Raw genomic sequence first — 17,176 nt, forward strand, 5'->3', positions numbered from 1 at the left:
CTAACACATAACCCAAAATATGAACTTTGTATTATTGTCAAAACCAAATGTTATGAATCTCTCCTGAATATTAATTGTTTCTCAACATTCACCAAAACATAGAAATATTGAAACACGCCGATTATTTAATCTTTCGTGACATTTAGGAGATAAACCTACTGTGTGGGAAAATCAGAGGTATATAACGAAATTACGATAGCTCTAAACCTCACACTACGCGTTCGGTTTTAAATGAACAATTTAGAGCTATTATAATTTCGTTATATACCTCTGATTTTCCAACACAGTAGGTTTATCTCCATTCTACCATAGCAATTTTATGAACAATTTCAGGTGGAGCTCTTTCTTTGGTTACGAGTCAATGCGTGAAGCGGCCTCGCATTCCAATCTCAAGTGGCATCGCCCGAAACGGGGTGATTGGTGGCAAACCGTCAATGACTAACAAACTCCAGATTCAGTAATAACAAATCACGTTTTGTTTTTTAATGCATCAATCACCAATCATTAACTGATAAGTTGGAAAACATATATCAAATAAGTTTAAAAAGCTTGGTTCACATTTGAAAATTCCACCGTAGACCCTTTCCCCACAGGAATAATGGCAGCAACCTCATGGCCTTGACCTTTTCTCTGAAGTCATCGTTTACATTTACGTGCAAGCTCAAGCAGTGTAATGGATAAGAGGGATCATGACTAAGCTAAATAACTCTTTCAACGATATTAGATACTTTTAGAAACAAATATGTTTGGCTAAACAGAACGGTTTTCAGATTCTGTAATTGTGTTTTACTACCGCTTAATTTGAAACAGTACCAATTTCAAAATATCATTTTGTTTAAATTGATAACCCACCTCCCTATTTATGTGGACAGAAGGCACTAAACTTTCTTCGGCGTTCGATGTTTATGCATCCTCCGTTACCGGATCAAGATCAGTGGCGATATCGTTGACAAAAGCTGATAATAAATTTTACACGGAAATTATGTAGCAGTCTATTGCTGTATCTATTTTGACATAACATAGAATCAACGTAAACATATTTGTTTTTGCTGAATTTTTATTCAGAAAGCAGACGATGTTTTGATCTTGTTCGGCTGAATATTTGTTTCTATCGTATGCTTTCGAAGTACTTTTGTATGTATACACCTGGAACTTAATTAAGCACCCTCCCTATTTTCTCGATGATGAGAAACAAAACTTGCTGTAACTCTTTCACTATTCCAAAGATAGTGGAACCTTAGCTATTGTGAAACATACGATCTATTGGCAAATGACCAACAAGACAATGATTCCAATTCGTGTTGTTTTAATACAGTAACCAATGTGATTTGGTCACTATTGATTTTTGATGAAAATAGTCACTGAACAAGTATGGTCGTAGCATTGTCAATGACTGACTATTACAAGAAATGATGCACAAGGAATGTCACATGTTAACATCTGATGGGTCTGGCATCAGTATCGGGTGTATTACCCACGTGCTTGGATGACAGCTTGAATCCTCCTCCTCATGCTACTGGTAAACCTTCTGATACGATCAAGAGGCAATTGCCGCCATTCTTAATGCAAAGCAGCTTCCAACTGTGCAAGATTCTGGAGAGGGGGTTCTCTCAACCTCACACGGCTTCCAAGAAAGTCCCAGATGTGCTCCAAAGGATTCAAATCGGGGCTCATTGCTGGCCAAGGTAATGTCATGATAGCCTCATTCTGGAGATGTGCGGTCACAGCACGTGAACGATGTGGCCTGGCGTTGTCGTCCATGAATATCGGGCGAGTAGCCAACGGGTGGTTGTCAAAGTGAGGCACGACAAGTGGATGGAGAATATCCCGGATGTACTGCTGACCATTAAGATTTCCTCGGACAGTCACCATTTGAAGTTTACAGACGTGTGAAAGACAACCCCAGATCATAACCGATCCTCCACCATAAGGAACAGTAGGGTGGATATTCCTGGGCACGTAAACAGTGTTTTTATGCCCCCACACTCTCATTCGACCATCTGTAACGTGGAGGAGGAACCTGCTCTCATCTGACCAGTGGACCCTCCTCCATGTCCTCAGGTTCCACTGCCGACGGGCCATACACAACTCCAGACGTCGTCTCTTATGGAGATCAGACAGAGCAGAACGTTTGATGACTCTTCTGGACCTCATACCAAGTGCCCTAAGGCGGTTTCTGGTGGATAATTGTCTGTAGGGTAACCACAGGCGCTTCAAAACCGAACTTGTGGCAAAGGGTTCTCGCCTTACCAGGCTGCGATCATCACAGGCCGTTGTCTTCCTTGGTTTTCCAGGCCTTGGACGATCTCTCACATCTCCAGTCATCTGATGTTTTCGGACAAGTCGGCTGATGGCCGAGTGACTGTAGCCCAGTTGTCGTCCAATCGCCATTTCAGTATTCATTAATGGAGACAGTTACAAATTTGTCTGCTTTTATACCCATAAATTGCATGTCAGAGAAACTGAATTTTGGGAAAAGTGTGGGTTGTATGCTTCACGTGCACACGGGATGCGTTGTGACGAGTGCATAGGAACTGAAACACCTTTTTAGACTACTAGATATGTGTTGCAATACAGAGACATCATTTATGTTTATCGACAGTTACAAGTTGCTCTACTATCATGAAATATATCAGGGGGTGCTTAATTAATTTCCAGGTGTATATAAACACCTATTGCTGTGATTTAAGCAAGTAGTGAGTCGAGCCCGTCATCGCTAATTCCATCTTTAAAGACATATGTGTAACTTCCGACAGCAAAATCGCCATAAATTATCGGTAGGTTGTTTGGTGTCTGCCATGTTGGTGGGCAGACAAAAATAGTGCATTCCCGTAAACCATGTATGATTGCGCACGGAAAATCAGAGACCAGTATAACGTGATTATGTACCTCTGAATGACTTTAATTAACCAATCACAATCCAGCGTTTACTGAAGTCATGGTAGAACATGAGGTGATTATATACAGTATCCTCAGTTTTTCACCATATTAGTTGTCGATATAATTCTGGAGAGATTGTTGCGATCAAATGCTTTAGCTATATTTAGATTGAGATCATGTGATCTAGGGTAAGTCACATGACTGTAAAAAGGGGAGATAACTTGGAAACAGAAGCATGCAATGTTGTACAGTTTTCAGTGTGGAGTTCAGTGTTGCAATACGGTTTTTCAACCGGCAACAGCAGAAGTAACAGAAAACAGTATACACAGATAAAACACAGAATAAAGTTTGCTGTGTTGGAACCGTGGGAGTTGTCAATATATATCTACAGACATTTGCAGCGGTGACAAAGTTGAAAAACCTTGACAGCGAGCGTGGACTGCACATGCAGTTTGAGAGTGCACGTGGTGTTCAGCTAAGTTTGGTATTCAGCATTCTAACTTCGGATATTATAATGACAGTTGATTATTTTGAATGAAGAAAGGATATTGCTGTAGAATATTGACTTAAAGTGACTTTTTAGTGAATTGTTGAGTATCCTCTGTATCTTCACACTTCGCACGTGAATTTCGTTCCTTTGACCGGAAGTGACGGCAAGAGGTTTGTTTACAAAGTGGCAAGCACGTTTCCAGTTTATAGCCGTCTCGCCGCGCACAAGTTTGAACAGTTTTATGCAGACATTTTGAATTGGACATTGACATATTTTGTGAATAACTGTATTGTTGACTGAAAATTCGTGTCAATATGTCGTCTAAAGGTGCATATGCTCTACCAGAAAGGAACATTGAATGTAAGGAAGACGATATGTCAATCAGATCAAGAACTTTGTCAGAGAAAGGACGTTTGTATAAAATACAAAGATTGAAGGAAGAGAAGTGTAGACTTTGTTGGAATGTAACAAGAGAAAAGAGCATTATTGAAGATTTGCTTCAGAGTAATGTTGAAGTGTCAGATATCGAGGAACGTTATGATAGGTGGAAGGATAAATACAGTGCTTTTCTTCAGTCATATGATTCATATTGTGATATGCTTACACCAGAAGTTGTTGATGCAGATGTTCAGTGATGGTTTGCTAAAAAAGACAGTATGTTTCGTAGTTTTAAGGCTGATATGGAAGTGTGGATAGAAGACAATTCACAGAGCCTTGAAAAGGTTGAGAAGGCTAGTGTAGCAAGTAGCGCTCAGCCAAAGAAGTCTGAAAGCAAAAAATCTTCAGGTCAGGGTTCAAAAGATTGAGTTAGGAGAACTGTTTCATGTGCAAGAAGGAAGATGGTAGCCAAGCTGGCAGAGTTAAAGGCACGTTCACAGTGTCTTCAGCAGAGACATGCCTTGGAGGAGGAAGAACAGTATCTAAAACAGAAGAAAGAAAAGTTAGAGATAGAGACAGAATTGGTAGTTGCTAATGCTCAGGTAGAAGCCCTTGAGGAATTGGAGATTACAGACAGTGCGAGTAAAATAAATCGCAAAGAACAGTTGAACATGTTTAAGAGTGGTAAATCTATTCCTCCATCAGTACTACGTCCCACTAGCCAGACTTGTGTACCAAATGTGCCTCAGACACAAGTGTTTGATGATGTTCCACAGAATACTGAAAATGCCACCATGAAGATGGTCATTGAGAATCAGCGATTAGCTACATTACCAGAGCGTAAAGTTCCTGTGTTCAGGGGAGATCCTTTGGATTTTAAGACATTCATCATGGCATTTGAACATTGCATAGAAAGTAAGACAGACAGTTTCAAAGATAGACTTTATTATCTGGAACAATATACAAGTGGAATGCCAGGGGAATTGGTGCGTAGCTGTATTCACATGGAGCCTGAGCAAGGCTACACGAGAGCTAAACAGCCGCTTCAGACCAAGTTTGGAAATAAGTTTAAAGTAGCTACAGCATACACAGAGAAAGCTCTACAATGGCCGCATATAAAAGCTGAAGACAGTGATAAACTGAACAGATATTCATTGTACCTGCTTGAGTGTTACAACAGTATGGCAGACATTGAGTATTTGAGGGAGTTAGAAGAGCCCAAAAACATGAAAATTATCATTTCCAAATTGCCTTACAAGATGCGGGACAGATGGCGTAGTCTTGTGTTCACTATTCAGGAGAAAAAGGACAAAAAAATAACTTTCGAAGATTTAGTTACCTTTGATGAAGAACAGGCACAGATATTAGCCGATCCATTGTACGGTAACATTGAGGATGGGAGACACAACGAGACAAGATGAAAGTAACCAGAGGCAGTAACTTTGCAACTAACATCGAAATACCAGACAGAACAATTGTTGACAAGATGAAACGTAGAGACATCCAAGCGCCTAGCACACAGTGGATAAATACAGCAGAGTGTTCCTTTTGTGGGGAACAGCATGTTTTGAGCTTGTGTAAGAAACTGCGGAATAAGCCATATCCTGAAAAGCTTGACTTTCTCAAATCAAAATCTTTGTGCTTTGGATGTTTATCCCCAGGGCATTTGAGTAAACATTGTACTAACAGACTGAAATGCAATGTGTGTGAACGCATGCATGCAACTGTTTTGCATTCACAGTTTTATGACAAAGACAGTATTGCATTCAAGGTTAATGCTAAAGACACTAACACAGATGTGAAGGTTGCTTGTAATACTTGTGTGAGCATGTGTGAAGGTGTGACATATGGTTGTGGTAGTAGAACAAGTGGCTCTTTGCCTATTGTGCCTGTCAGGGTGATTTTGGAGAATAGTGATAGGTGTTATGAAACCTATGCATTCCTTGATTATGGAAGCTCTGCTTCATTTTGTACAGAAAGCCTGATGAGAGATTTAGGTATAGAGGGTAGGAAAACTCAGATTATGTTGCAAACCATGAGTCAGAAAAAGTCAGTTCAGTTCTACACAGTGACAGGGTTGGTAGTGACAGATTTGAAGGGTGACAATAGTGTGAAGTTACCTAAACTATATACTAAGAAAGAGATTCCTGTCACAAGAAATGATGCATTCGATTGGAAAGCTTTGAGTAAGTGGTCTTACTTAGAGGAAGTTACATTGCCACAGATTGATGCGGAAGTACAGTTGTTGATAGGAAGTAATGTTCCCATTGCTCTAGAACCATGGCAGGTCATAAACACTCAGCAAGGTGGACCGTATTCAGTACGGACTCTGTTGGGTTGGATAGTCAGTGGTGAATGTGGAACATTGATGGGTGTCTGACAAGAGTATCAGTGAACAGAATTGGTGTGATGGAAAATTGAGTGAAACAGTTAGTCAGCCAGTACAACCATGATTTCAGTGAAAGACTTGTAGATGACAAGCCTGAGATGTCTAAGAATGACAAACTCTTTATGGACATTATGAACTCCGCTGAGCTTGTTGATGGACATTATGAAATCCCTTTGCCATTTAAGTCATCGTCTGAAACCTTACCCAGCAACAGAACACATGCAGAATACAGGGCAGAGCAGTTAAAGAAGACGTTTCTGCGAAGTTAATCATTTCACAAGGACTATACAGTATTCAGGAATGATTTGTTGAAGAAAGGCTATGCACAGAAAGTACTGACAGATGACAGTCATCATACAGAGAAGACATGGTATGTACCACATCACGGTATTTATCATCCTCAAAAAACAGTCAAAATTCGTGTGGTTTATGATTGTTCTGCACGCTAACAGGGAACTTCATTAAATGACCAGTTGCTAAATGGGCCTGATATGACTAGTTCTTTGCTAGGGGTCCTATTGAGGTTTCGTCAAGAACAAGTTGCGTTAATGTCTGATATTGAGGCAATGTTTTACCAGGTGAAGGTGCCGCCAAGTGATCGCAGTGTCTTGCGCTTTTTGTGGTGGGCAGATGGTGACACCACAAGAGATTTAGAGGAATATGAGATGACACAGTACATATCTTTGGTGCTGTGTCAAGTCCAAGTTGTGCTAACTATGCGCTCAGATTGACAGGGAAAGATAACTTAGCATATTTTGATAAAGGATTAACTGATAGCATCAGAAGAAACTTTTATGTTGATGATTGCCTGAAGTCTGTGAAAACAGACATAGATGCCAGTAACTTTGTTGCAGACAAGTGATGCTTGTTCAAGAGGATGTTTTCATCTCACCAAATGGGTGAGTAACAGTCGGTTGGTTCTAGAGACAGTACCTGAACAGGAAAGAGCAGTAAAAATCAAGGATTTAGACTTGGAACAAGACAAGTTGCCAATGGAAAGAGCATTAGGACTCGGGTGGTGCATTGAATCGGATCAGTTTGTGTTTAAGATCTTGATAAAAGACAAACCAGCAACCAGAAGGGGCATTCTTTCCATTACAAGTTCAGTCTATGACCCAATGGGCTTTGTAGCTCCAGTTATCTTACCAGCTAAACAATTATTGTCGGACTTATGCAGGTTAAAATGTTGTTGGGATGATGAAATTCCACGTAAGTATCTCTCGTGCTGGAAGAAATGGCTTGCAGAATTGCCACAACTGGAGTACACTTCATTTGACAGATGCATGAAGCCAAATTGGTTTGGAAGGGTTGTTATTTCACAGCTTCACTATTTCTGTGATGCGAGTGAAACTGGGTATGGAGTAGTGATCTATTTGCGACTATCAGTGAAACAGGAGACATTCATTGTTCATTTGTATTGAGCAAGTCCAGAGTAGCCCCTCTCAAGCAAATAACCATTCCACGGATGGAGTTAACTGCAACTACAGTGGCAATTCGAGTTGATAATCTGCTCAAAAGAGAACTGGAGATTGCTATTGATGACAGTTTTTATTGGACAGACAGTATGTCTGTAATAAGATACATTGAAAACGTCAACTCAAGATTTCACGCTTTTGTAGCAAACAGACTTTCAGTTATCCATGATGGCTCATCCCCACAGCAGTGGCACTATGTTGACTCGAAGCTTAACCCAGCTGATGATGCTTCACGGGGACTCTCAGTGAAAGATTTCATGAAGAGTGACCGATGGAAAAGTGGTCCTTGATTCTTGAGGGACAAAGTCAAGGGGAACAATACAGATCTGCCACAGAAGGGTTCAGACATTGAATTAACATTGCAGGACATGGTTGATGCAGAGACTTCAATTGTTCAGTTTGTACAGAGCCTTGCATTTGCACATGAAATTCACATCATTGAGAACTCTTAGGCTGGACATTGTAAGTCAAGTAAGCTATACAAGCTTGATCCCATTGTAGAAGATAACCTGTTGAAGGTTGGTGGGCGGCTTGACAGAGCATGTATGTCTGAACATACCAAACATCCAGTGATACTGCCTAAGGACAGCAATATTTTAGAGATGATAGTTAGGAATATTCATGAATCTTCAGGACATGTTGGCAGAAATCATGTATTGTACAAGTTATTCAGCAAGTACTGGATTCTTGGAGCTACCTCTTTAATCAAGAGAGTGATTCACAGATGTGTTACATGTAGAAGACATCATGCTGGTGTTCTGGAACAGAAGATGGCTGATCTTCCCAGAGATCGTGTTACCCCAAATGATCCTCCATTTACATTTGTAGGAGCGGATTATTTTGGTCCCTTTGAAGTTAAGCGTGGTCGTGCCTTGGTCAAAAGGTATGGAGTAATTTTCACATGTTTGACTACACGTGCAGTTCATATCGAGGTTGCACACTCGCTTGATACCAGTTCATTGTTTCAACGCCTTGAGAAGATTTGTAGCAAGGAGAGGTCGGATTCAGCAAATCCGGTCAGATAATGGTACCAATCAGAAAGGCACAGAGAGGGAACTTCGGGAGGCAATCAAGCATTGGAATCAATCTACCATTAAGAGAAGTATGATACAGAAGAATGTTGAGTGGATATTCAATCCCCCTACTGGATCACATCATGGCGGAATCTGGGAACGACAGATACGTAGTGTCCGGAAGATACTTTTTTCAGTTCTCAAGGATCAGCCTGTAGGTGATGAGGAATTACACATATTTCTGTGTGAAGTAGAAGCCATAGTTAACAGTCGGCCGATTTCAAGAGTTTCGGTGGATCCAAGTGTTCTAAATGCGTTGACACCAAATCACTTGCTATTGTTAAAAGGTAAGCCGAACCTACCTCCTGGTATATTTGTTTTGAGAGCGATGCATACCCACGTCGTCGATGGAGACAAATCCAATACTTAGCAGATCCTATTTGGAAGAGGTGGTCTCGAGAGTATTTTACGTCGTTACAGGTACGACAACAGTGGTCAAAGCTCCGCCGCAATATTCATGTTGGAGATGTAGTTCTCATCGTCGATGAAGCAGCACCTAGAAATTCATGGCTTATGGCAAAAATTGAGAAAGTTTATCCTGATCACAAAGGGTTTGTGCGCAGTGTTGAAGTCAAAACAAAGTCAGGTGTTTTGAACAGACCAATTTCAAAGTTGTGTTTACTGCTTGAAGGTGAATGTTGACAATATCAGTTTTCAGATTTACTGCTGAGCTAGTGTAGAGAAGTGTACATTTGACAATTTACTTAACCAGTGGATGTTTTAGGTTTATTATGCAACCATAACGGGTGTATGAGTGTGTGTATGTGAGTGATTTACATTCTCAGAGCTATTTGATGCAGTTATGAACTTATGTTTAGTTTAAATGTATTAGTTCATGTGAAACTGAATATATTTCCGATCCTTTGACGCAGAGTATATTAGTATTGTAATTGTTACTTGTAACAATTAAGGGGCCGGAATGTTGCGGTCAAATGCTCTAGCTATATTTAGATTGAGATCATGTGATCTAGGGTAAGTCACATGACTGTAAAAAGGGGAGATAACCTGGAAACAGAAGCATGCAATGTTGTACAGTTTTCAGTGTGGAGTTCAGTGTTGCAATACGGTTTTTCAACCGGCAACAGCAGAAGTAGCAGAAAACAGTATACACAGATAAAACACAGAATAAAGTTTGCTGTGTTGGAACCGTGGGAGTTGTTAATATACATCTACAGACATTTGCAGCGGTGACAGAGATATTTTACCAGACACAAACGGGACTTACTGTTCAAGGAACGCTTTTCACTGAAAGGTTTTGTTTGCTTGTTGCTATACACCTCACTGAGCAATATTCGAGCTACATGTATTTGGCGCCGGTAAGTTAATAATCAAGTTAGTGATGCAAAACATGATCACCGATCATCGAAGTTGAGATATGTTATCCACCGATCCCGTAAAACGCCTCTTACAAGTATATGGCTTGCTGAAGACCAATTATAACCCCGATGGTAAGCTGCAATATGTAAACATTGATTTTGCATTCACATGTACAGTTTATGTACAAAATGTGAATACAGTTACCATATTGTATTTCCAAAGAAAACAACGAATGGATATAAAGTCAGTGGGACTTCTGGGGGATTATATTAGCAGCCAGAACGGTGTGTTCATTTTAACGTATCTCTATCAACAATGTTATGTTTTTATCAATATATGTTAGTCAACAAAATGATCGCATGCATAACTCTCTTAACTGTTCTATTTTCTTCTTCATATGTCTTCGTAAACAGTTGAAAGATACATACAAAATCACACACCCGTATCAAACATATCAACAAACACTGAGGAGTGTTGACACTCTCCACAAAACCTCTTACAAGCGATAGCTCATAGTGGTAGCTCGTTTGGAATAATCTAGCCACAATAAGTCAAGTTACTCCTTCAAGATAACTGTGAAGAAATTAAAGGATTAAACATATTCAGTCAGTGCGTTGTACGGTAGAATTTAAAAGCCCCAACCTTCAGTGTAACAGTAAGTAATCGGAATTACGGGGACATGATTGGGGTCAATAGTGTGATGTGCATAACGACATACAAGCTTGCTAAGACGCGTATCAGACATAGGTATTTAATGGCTATGTGTATTGTTCAATTTTAATCACAAATGGTTTGATGTGTTCTCAATCTTATCAGTACATGTAAACTATTTACACTTACGAATGAATTCCCAATGCAACAAACGAAGCTTTTTACCGCGACCTTGTTCACTGGTGACCTACCCTTTTAAGGTGTAAGGGACATTTGCAACACGTATGTTGTGAAAGGCAATGATTTTAGTGAGTGGGTGAGTTTAGTTTTACGACGCACTCATCAATATTGCATCTGTATGACCTCGGTCCGTACGTAATCGAGTCTGGTCCAGACAATCCAATGATCAACAGCATGAACATCGATCTACGCAAATGGGATACGATGACATGTGTCAGCCAAATCAGCGAGCATGACCACCCCATCCACGTTAGTCGCCTCTTACGGCAAGCTTGGATTACTGAATATCAATTGTTACCCGCATCTTAACCCATATTACAAACCGACAGGTATGTTACGTATTCCCATAATTACTTTCCATTCTAAACAATGCATAACATGACCATCTTAAGTGGTTGTATTAAGATATCGTGTATGATATACTGAAGTAACAGTAAGTCTTGATTTCAAACACAGCATTAATCCAGGCACATATCAACCACACCTCTGACAAAGATAAGCATTCTAGGTATTCTTAAGGTATTCGTTACCACGGATAGAGAGAGGTAAGGTACGTCTCCCTGCAATATGAGGAATATATAGTTAAAAATATGAGTTCTCATATTTACATAGAAATAAATGGCAAGTTCATATAAATGTATTTTCAAAACCCCTTGCCATCCCTAAAGCCGTTAGTTATAAACTAATTTGTGTTTTCATTCTGTTTTGATTTTTGTGCCCTAGCAGCTGATAGAGTCCTAATAGTTTCATGGCTCATCGGCGACATTCCTCTTGCTAACGTGCATACCTAATGCAAGCTTCTAACTAGTATATACAAAATCGCCAAGAAGTAGGCATCCCCATGGGCACCAGGTGGGCTCGCGTTCTTGCAGATCTATTTCTTTATGCATTAGAATTTCTGCTTGGGTTGGCAAAATCAAAACAAAGTAATTGACCAAGAAGTTTAACTTAAGCTTCTGATACATCGATGATTTGATATCGCTCAAAAACTATCAAATCGCCAATTGCCTTCCACTGATTTACCAAACTGAATTTGATATTAAGGAGACAAGTGAGACCGCCTCAACTGTTTCATACTTAGATCTATGCATATAGATTCAGCGTGGCAAGAAACTCTCCACAAGGCTGCATGTCTTTCTAAAACACATCCTCTGTCATCGTACCGCATGGTGACAATCACCGGATTGTCTGGTTCAGACCCGATTTGTTTACAAACAACACCATACAGCTGTAATGCTGCTGAAACGAATATCTGCTCATGATATAGTCACAAATGTACAATCAACTCTGCTTTTGGCAGAGATTTCTTATGAATGTGGTAAGAGTTCTGTCGCTTCTATTGATAGAATCGATCCGCAGGATTATGGTAAGCAGGGTCGAGAAGGCCAAGACCCATGGCCGTTACATTATTAAGCTTGGATTGGAAAATTAGTTTAAGGTGTGAGCTCGAAAATAGTGGATATGTAATCTTGTGGCAATTTAGACAAATCTTAAAAGATCGTCGTGCACAGAATAGACGTTGGTATTCAAAGAAGGGTGTTTTGGTTGTGAAACACACCGCTGCTAACAGCAGTGATAAGGAGGAGGTGTGGGACCCTTTTGCGTCAGTCCCCGAAACACCCATACCCGATGTAGCTGAGACAGAGAAATAGGGCTGTGGCCATGCTCAAACTCACAGTGATACAATACCGAACACAAAATATTAGTTTGGAACATATCGAGTTTTGTGAATAAAGTCACTGAAACTGACTTAAATTAACTTAATACATTTCAAAACTGGATTTGACATTGTAGGACTTACCGAAACAATTGACTTCTCATATAACGATATATTTCCTAACTCCTTACCATACAGTATCAATGCTCTCAAACCTTACGACAGAGGCAGGCCATCCAGTGGACTGACCCTCCTTGTGCATAAAACCATCCTCAACCTTGTGAAGGACAATGCTATCTTCCTTCTCTTTGATAAATGTATATTTAACGTTGACAAGGACATTTTCATCGCATATGTATGTGTCAACCCATCTGGTTCAACTTTGAACGACAAAACACATTCCAAGTGTGGTGTCATATTATGCTTTAATGCACTTATTGATACTATTGAAATAATTGCTAAAGATATCGATATTCTCATTGGAGGGATTTTAACGCCTGGACATCAACACTCCCGGATCACATCGACGATGACGTAGCAGATATCAGAGGAGAAAAAGAATTGTCAGCACTCTAAGAGTGTCACGTGATCATGTTGTAAACAGTTTGGGGCGTGCTCTGGTGAAAAGGTGTGCGGCAATAGATATGTTCATTCTAAATGGACAAGTGAGTATTATTGCCGATGGTTTTGGAGAACATGTCTGCTTACTATCGAGGAAATGATTTGTAGATGCTGCAATAAGTTTTTAGACCCGTGGAATGGCGCTGCCTATCGAATCTAGCACTACACAGGTGCTGTCAACGTTGCTGGAATTAATAAACGAATTTAAAAGGTGAGTTTTTGCTGTCTTGGGAGATCCATGATTTTGGAATGGCGGAGATAGCTGTTTTCGGGGAGTCGTGGCGTATAACTTTTGAAATAATAATCCGATTGTGACCATTGGTAGCTCATTTTGTACGGAAATCATCTCGCTTTCGACCCGTAGGCCTCGACGGGGCCTCAAAAGTAGTTTACGTGGTGAAATCTACCTGAGATTGAGGAGGGGCTGGTTCCGTCCTTACATCCCTTTCCTTTTATATAGTACTAGGGTAGGGTCTATATACCTATATGTCTTTCTACCGCTGTTTCTAAGCGTGACACGCACCCTGTGGGGACATTGACAAGCTGTTCAAATTTAGAGACAATTTACTATCATCGGATGTTGTTGACATATTTAATCGATGTACACTGCTCCCAGATGATATTGACAATGATGGTAAGCAGTGTACAGATGCAGTTTGTGATGCTGCCGATTACATGAAGCGCTAAAAATGGTCCCGCAACATCCACTCTACTACAGAACTGAGAAGGGCCGCCTACATAGAGAATACCGTCAATGTAAAATTGATGTGAAAAAAAATTGAAGTATATATCCCCAGCTAACACAGAAACATTTTCTCCGTATGGTTTTGAAAACGTTCAAAAAAAACGTTTTAAAACCTTATTTTGTGGAGTTATTTAAACGTTTAAAAACGTTTTGACGAAAGGTTGGCGAGAAACATTCGAAACCTTCTACAAACGTTTTGAAAACGTTTTTTCCATGGGGTTTCTAAAACGTTTCAGATACGTTTGAGTTGAATCCAATAAACACATACACGTAAGTAAATTTGTTAATCATGTCATCCGTTGTTATTAGTGAAAATGAGAACCAAGCAATGATATGTTTTAAAGAATACTTCATTTCATCAATACATAAGGAACATAATCAGTCATCTTTGTCACTGGGCTTTTCTTGCGTCTGTGTTGGCATCTGAAATAAACACAAAGACATTCTATAAATATTTACTGTCACATCACTCTTGATGATGCTAAAATTACTGCTACATGTTTCTGTGCCGTGAAACTATTTTGAAGAGTACAAATTCCCACCAGTATTTATCGAAAACTTACAAAATAAGTACAGATCAATCAACCCCAGCAGACCATTAATCATATGCAATTGGAATTTATTACCAACCAAGTGAAAACAATTTGTCAAATTGTGCAAGTGATTTCATCTGATTATATTGCATGATACTTTCCCAAAATGCGGGCATCATTTACATAAGGAAGTTGTTTGACGGAACTGAATATTGTGTATTTCTTACATTTGGCCCAATTTATAAATGATAAGCTGCCCTTTAATGGCAGGATGAACTTTTATTTAAAAGTATTTCTTCATGACACATCTTCATCTCTTGTTTAAAAGTCGCATAGTACATTTACTTATGAGGGGGCTGACATTTGTTGTGAGGAATCATGGTTGTCCAGGAAGTGACGTATTGTTTATGCTATAACATTAAGAGCTGGAGTCACCGATTCGAATGTAATATTTTCCCCTGATTTTCTTGATAAGCAGGAGTATCTACGTGACCAAATCTGTGTCGGCAGATTGGAGACGGGGGACAGAAAAAAAAGGGAAAATTCCTTTATTTGAACAGATGTCAACACTTTGGTCATTTAATTAGTGGTAATATTATAATTAAGTTAATAGTCGACGTTTCTTTGTAATTTTTGGATGTCATCATGCACAATGCATTGCGGTATTTGCAAATACAGATACACTGTGACATAGTTTGGATATGAATGTGCATTTATTAATTTACCACTCTGCAAACATATATAAACAGGCTATCTCATTGTGCTTGTACTATTGATTTTGATCTCGTGAACATTGATGCTCATGTAGTAAACACTCATTCTAACACTACGTCACAAAGATTTTAAGCCACAAGTAATATCTATCACACATACGTTGAGAAAACATCATAGGGATACATACAGTTACAAACACAGGATGAACGTTCACAAGACAAGATATAGACTTTGATGGAAGAACAATAATGTGAATATACATACCTCCTTTTAGAAAACTGTCGTCTTGTCACAAGAGTAAAATGTACCGTCTTCTACATCCAGCAGTGTGATGGAACTTCCCGCCTGCTATGTACAGAGTCCGATTTTGAATGCACGGTTTCCTGCTCTGACCTGATAAAGTATCTGGGAACATTCCTGTAGGCTGACACCATACAAGAGATAGCAAGTTCACCACACAAAATGACTGTATTACCCAAATTTACTAACGTCAGGAAATACTCGTTTCATCCGGCCGCCACATGAACAACGTTTGAAATCTACGTATCATCTGGCCGCAAGATTTACACACGTTTAAAGGGGGGTTAAAATGAACGAACATTTGACTCTGCATTTACATGTATTTCATAACTGTGTAAATGTGGCCATTGTTTTCATGGGTTTCCTAACATGTGTAACATATGTAAATGCTGTGATTGTAGGACATGCATTTCCATACCTTTGAAATCTCGCATAACCAGGGTAAGGTTTGTCATATATTTAGTACATGAGTAAATGGTTGGAAATATAGTGTGACAAGATTAGAACTGCTTTAACATGTATTTCAATGGTTCTGTGATGTAACCGTCACATAGGGTTTGCTAGCGCGTCCGACCACGCCATAATGTACTGAGATAATTAGAAACACATGGTGAAGTGATACCCATGACTGAGCACCACTAACAACATGCGTGTCTTTATTGACACAAACATGGTGTCTGTTTAAAAAGTTCAAATATCGGGTTTATGGGCCAGAGCGATATGTATCTTAGGGAATGTGTATGTGTGCGAGGGAGAGGTTGTGGCATGTGGTAGGCCTAGGGCGGGTTGGTGGTGTTGGGGTACTGATAAATCTTTCTGACCAGTAGTTAATATGGTTTATACTTTTTGAAATGGAAATTACATAACAGTTTAAGTAACTAACCTTAGGTACACTTCTTATGTATGCTATACAAGGAGACACTGCTAATTACAATAAAACACAGACAAATGTGTTCACACAGACATGAACCGGTAGGTCCCTAATTTTAGTGCTCACTTGTATGAGTTATCCGACTGATCATAACTGAACAAATTTCATTACCTCCACATTCATGAAAGATGATTAAAATGTATTAATGATTCCCGGTGTAAATTACTGTTGTAAGTGTGTGAACATGCACATACTTGGTATGACCTCTTTTTGATTCGGAATACAGGTATTATCCCATACGGATGTTTTCTCAAATTTCAGTTACCCGACGGAATATATTGTAGACATATTTTGTTTCCACCTCTTGGGTAGACTATAGAAAATTGTAGTGATTGCAATTAGCTCATAATTTTCATAATAGACCTATTTTGTTCCATCTCTTGGGTAGACTATAGGAAATTGTAGTGATTGCAATTAGCTCATAACTAAGCAGTTTCGATAATTATTGAAAGCTTACTACCTGACAGCATTATGTTGCTCATGCGTTTTCTTTTTAGCTTTTGTTTTTTTATGTCTAATTTGTTATACATTTTGGTATCTTAATATCAAGGAATATAATGTGTACTTATTATGAAATCTATCAAAGTACCGAAACGTATTATCTGTATGCTTTACTGTCATTGGGTGAAAGTGTTAAAAGTACCTGCGTACAGAATTTACAGGAAGTAGAAACTGAAAATTACTAAATAAATGGAAAAGTAAATTTATATTCCTCTATTTATTTATATTCCTCTTTTCAAATTATCAGAGTGCAGATCACGTCACTAACATAAAACTTGAAG

At 39.3% G+C, this 17,176-nt stretch overlaps 1 protein-coding gene and 1 long non-coding RNA gene across 2 annotated transcripts; one reads left to right on the forward strand and one right to left on the reverse strand.

Moving 5' to 3' along the window:
* The first annotated feature begins 4,209 nt into the window (after positions 1-4,209).
* Positions 4,210-5,169, forward strand: LOC124265083. Its single transcript, XM_046699874.1, has one exon. The coding sequence runs from the start codon at positions 4,210-4,212 to the stop codon at positions 5,167-5,169; it is 960 nt and encodes a 319-aa protein (XP_046555830.1).
* Positions 5,170-14,250: 9,081 nt separating this feature from the next.
* On the reverse strand, positions 14,251-15,608 carry LOC124265061. Its single transcript, XR_006895332.1, has 2 exons — positions 15,428-15,608; positions 14,251-14,339 (listed from the first exon to the last, which is right to left on the reverse strand). It is a non-coding gene; the product is annotated as an uncharacterized LOC124265061 (long non-coding RNA).
* Between the last annotated feature and the right edge of the window lie 1,568 nt (positions 15,609-17,176).

The sequence above is a fragment of the Haliotis rubra genome, unplaced genomic scaffold, assembly GCF_003918875.1.
Source record: "Haliotis rubra isolate DU_JTF1 unplaced genomic scaffold, ASM391887v1 Scf96, whole genome shotgun sequence".
Classification (NCBI taxonomy): Eukaryota; Metazoa; Mollusca; class Gastropoda; order Lepetellida; family Haliotidae; genus Haliotis; species Haliotis rubra.

What these genes read in the sequence shown, in the direction of transcription:
- LOC124265083 (XM_046699874.1), top strand. Translation starts at nt 4,210, where the DNA reads ATGGTAGCCAAGCTGGCAGAGTTAAAGGCACGTTCACAGTGTCTTCAG.